At 29.4% G+C, this 1413-nt stretch overlaps 1 protein-coding gene across 1 annotated transcript in view; it reads left to right on the top strand.

Annotated features, from left to right (window-relative positions):
* EDI_347310 (heat shock protein, putative) overlaps window positions 1–1413 on the top strand; it is a gene marked incomplete at both ends in the record, with an annotated part of 1653 nt that overhangs the window by 106 nt on the left and 134 nt on the right. The window contains one exon of the mRNA XM_001733387.1: window positions 1–1413. This exon is cut by the window's left edge and continues 106 nt beyond it; it is cut by the window's right edge and continues 134 nt beyond it. Coding sequence (XP_001733439.1) covers window positions 1–1413 — 1413 coding nt within the window.

The raw sequence follows: 1413 nt of genomic DNA, 5'->3' as shown, positions 1-1413 counted from the left end.
ATAAATTAAAGAAAGAAATAAAAGAAACAATGAATAAAATCGCAGTTCAAAATCCACCACCAGTTGATATTGGACTTCATCCAACAACACAACAAGTATTAAGAAGAGCAATAGAGAAACAAAAAAGAATGGGAGACTCATATCTTGCAATAGATGTAATTGTAATGTCATTAATGGAAGAGAAAGAAATTAGTACAATAGTAGGAAATAGTGGAATTAATGTGAAAGAATTTAACAAAAAAATAACAGAAATGAGAAAAGGACAAAGTGTAGAAACAAAAGAAGCAGAAAGTCAGTATGAAGCATTAAAGAAATATGGAAATGATTTAACAGCACAAGCAGAAAGTGGAAAGATGGATCCAATTATTGGAAGAGATGAAGAAATTAAACGAGTTATTCGTATTTTATCAAGAAGAACAAAAAATAATCCAGTATTAATAGGAGAACCAGGAGTAGGTAAAACAGCAGTAGTTGAAGGACTTGCACAACGAATAGTTAAAGGAGATGTTCCAAGTAATTTACAATGTCGAGTTATTGGATTAGATATGGGAGCATTAATAGCAGGAGCACAATATAGAGGACAATTTGAAGAAAGATTAAAAGCAGTAATAAAAGAAGTTAAAGAAAGTAAAATACCTATTATATTATTTATAGATGAAATTCATACAGTATTAGGAGCAGGAGCAACAGGAGAAGGAGCAACAGGAGAAGGAGCAATGGATGCAGCTAATATTTTAAAACCAATGTTATCAAGAGGAGAATTACGATGTATTGGAGCAACAACAATAGAAGAATATAGAAAATATGTAGAAAAAGATCCAGCATTTGAAAGACGATTCCAACAAGTTTATGTAAAAGAACCAAGTGAAGAAGATACATTATATATTCTTCGAGGAATACGAGAGAAATATGAAAATCATTATGGATTAACAATTACCGATTCAGCATTAGTTTCAGCAGCAACATTAAGTAAAAGATATATCAATGGAAGATTTCTTCCAGATAAAGCAATTGATTTAGTTGATGAAGCATGTGCTACATTATTTACACAAAAGAATTCACAACCAGAAGAAATAGATAAATTAGAAAGAAGAGAAACACAATTAAATGTAGAGAAAATAGCATTAGAAAGAGACATTAAAGAAAGTGATGAAGATCATAATAAAATGATTAAAGAAAGACTACAAGAAATTGAAAAAGAATTAAGTGAAAATAAAGAGAAATTAACAAAATTACGAATTAATTATGAAAAAGAAAAAGGAGGAAGTGAAGAAATGAAAGAACTTGCAACGAAAATAGAAGCTATGAAACATAAAGCAGAAAGTACTAAAGATTTAGAAGTAGCAGCTGATTTAAAATATTATGCAATACCAAAAGCAGAAAAAAGAATGAAAGAATTAAAGGAACAAAATA

Source organism: Entamoeba dispar, genomic scaffold, assembly GCF_000209125.1.
Source record: "Entamoeba dispar SAW760 scf_1105229461663 genomic scaffold, whole genome shotgun sequence".
Lineage (NCBI taxonomy): Eukaryota > Evosea > Mastigamoebida > Endamoebidae > Entamoeba > Entamoeba dispar.
The sequence above is the reverse complement of the archived record's forward strand: the minus strand, read 5'-3'. Positions and strand labels throughout refer to the sequence as shown.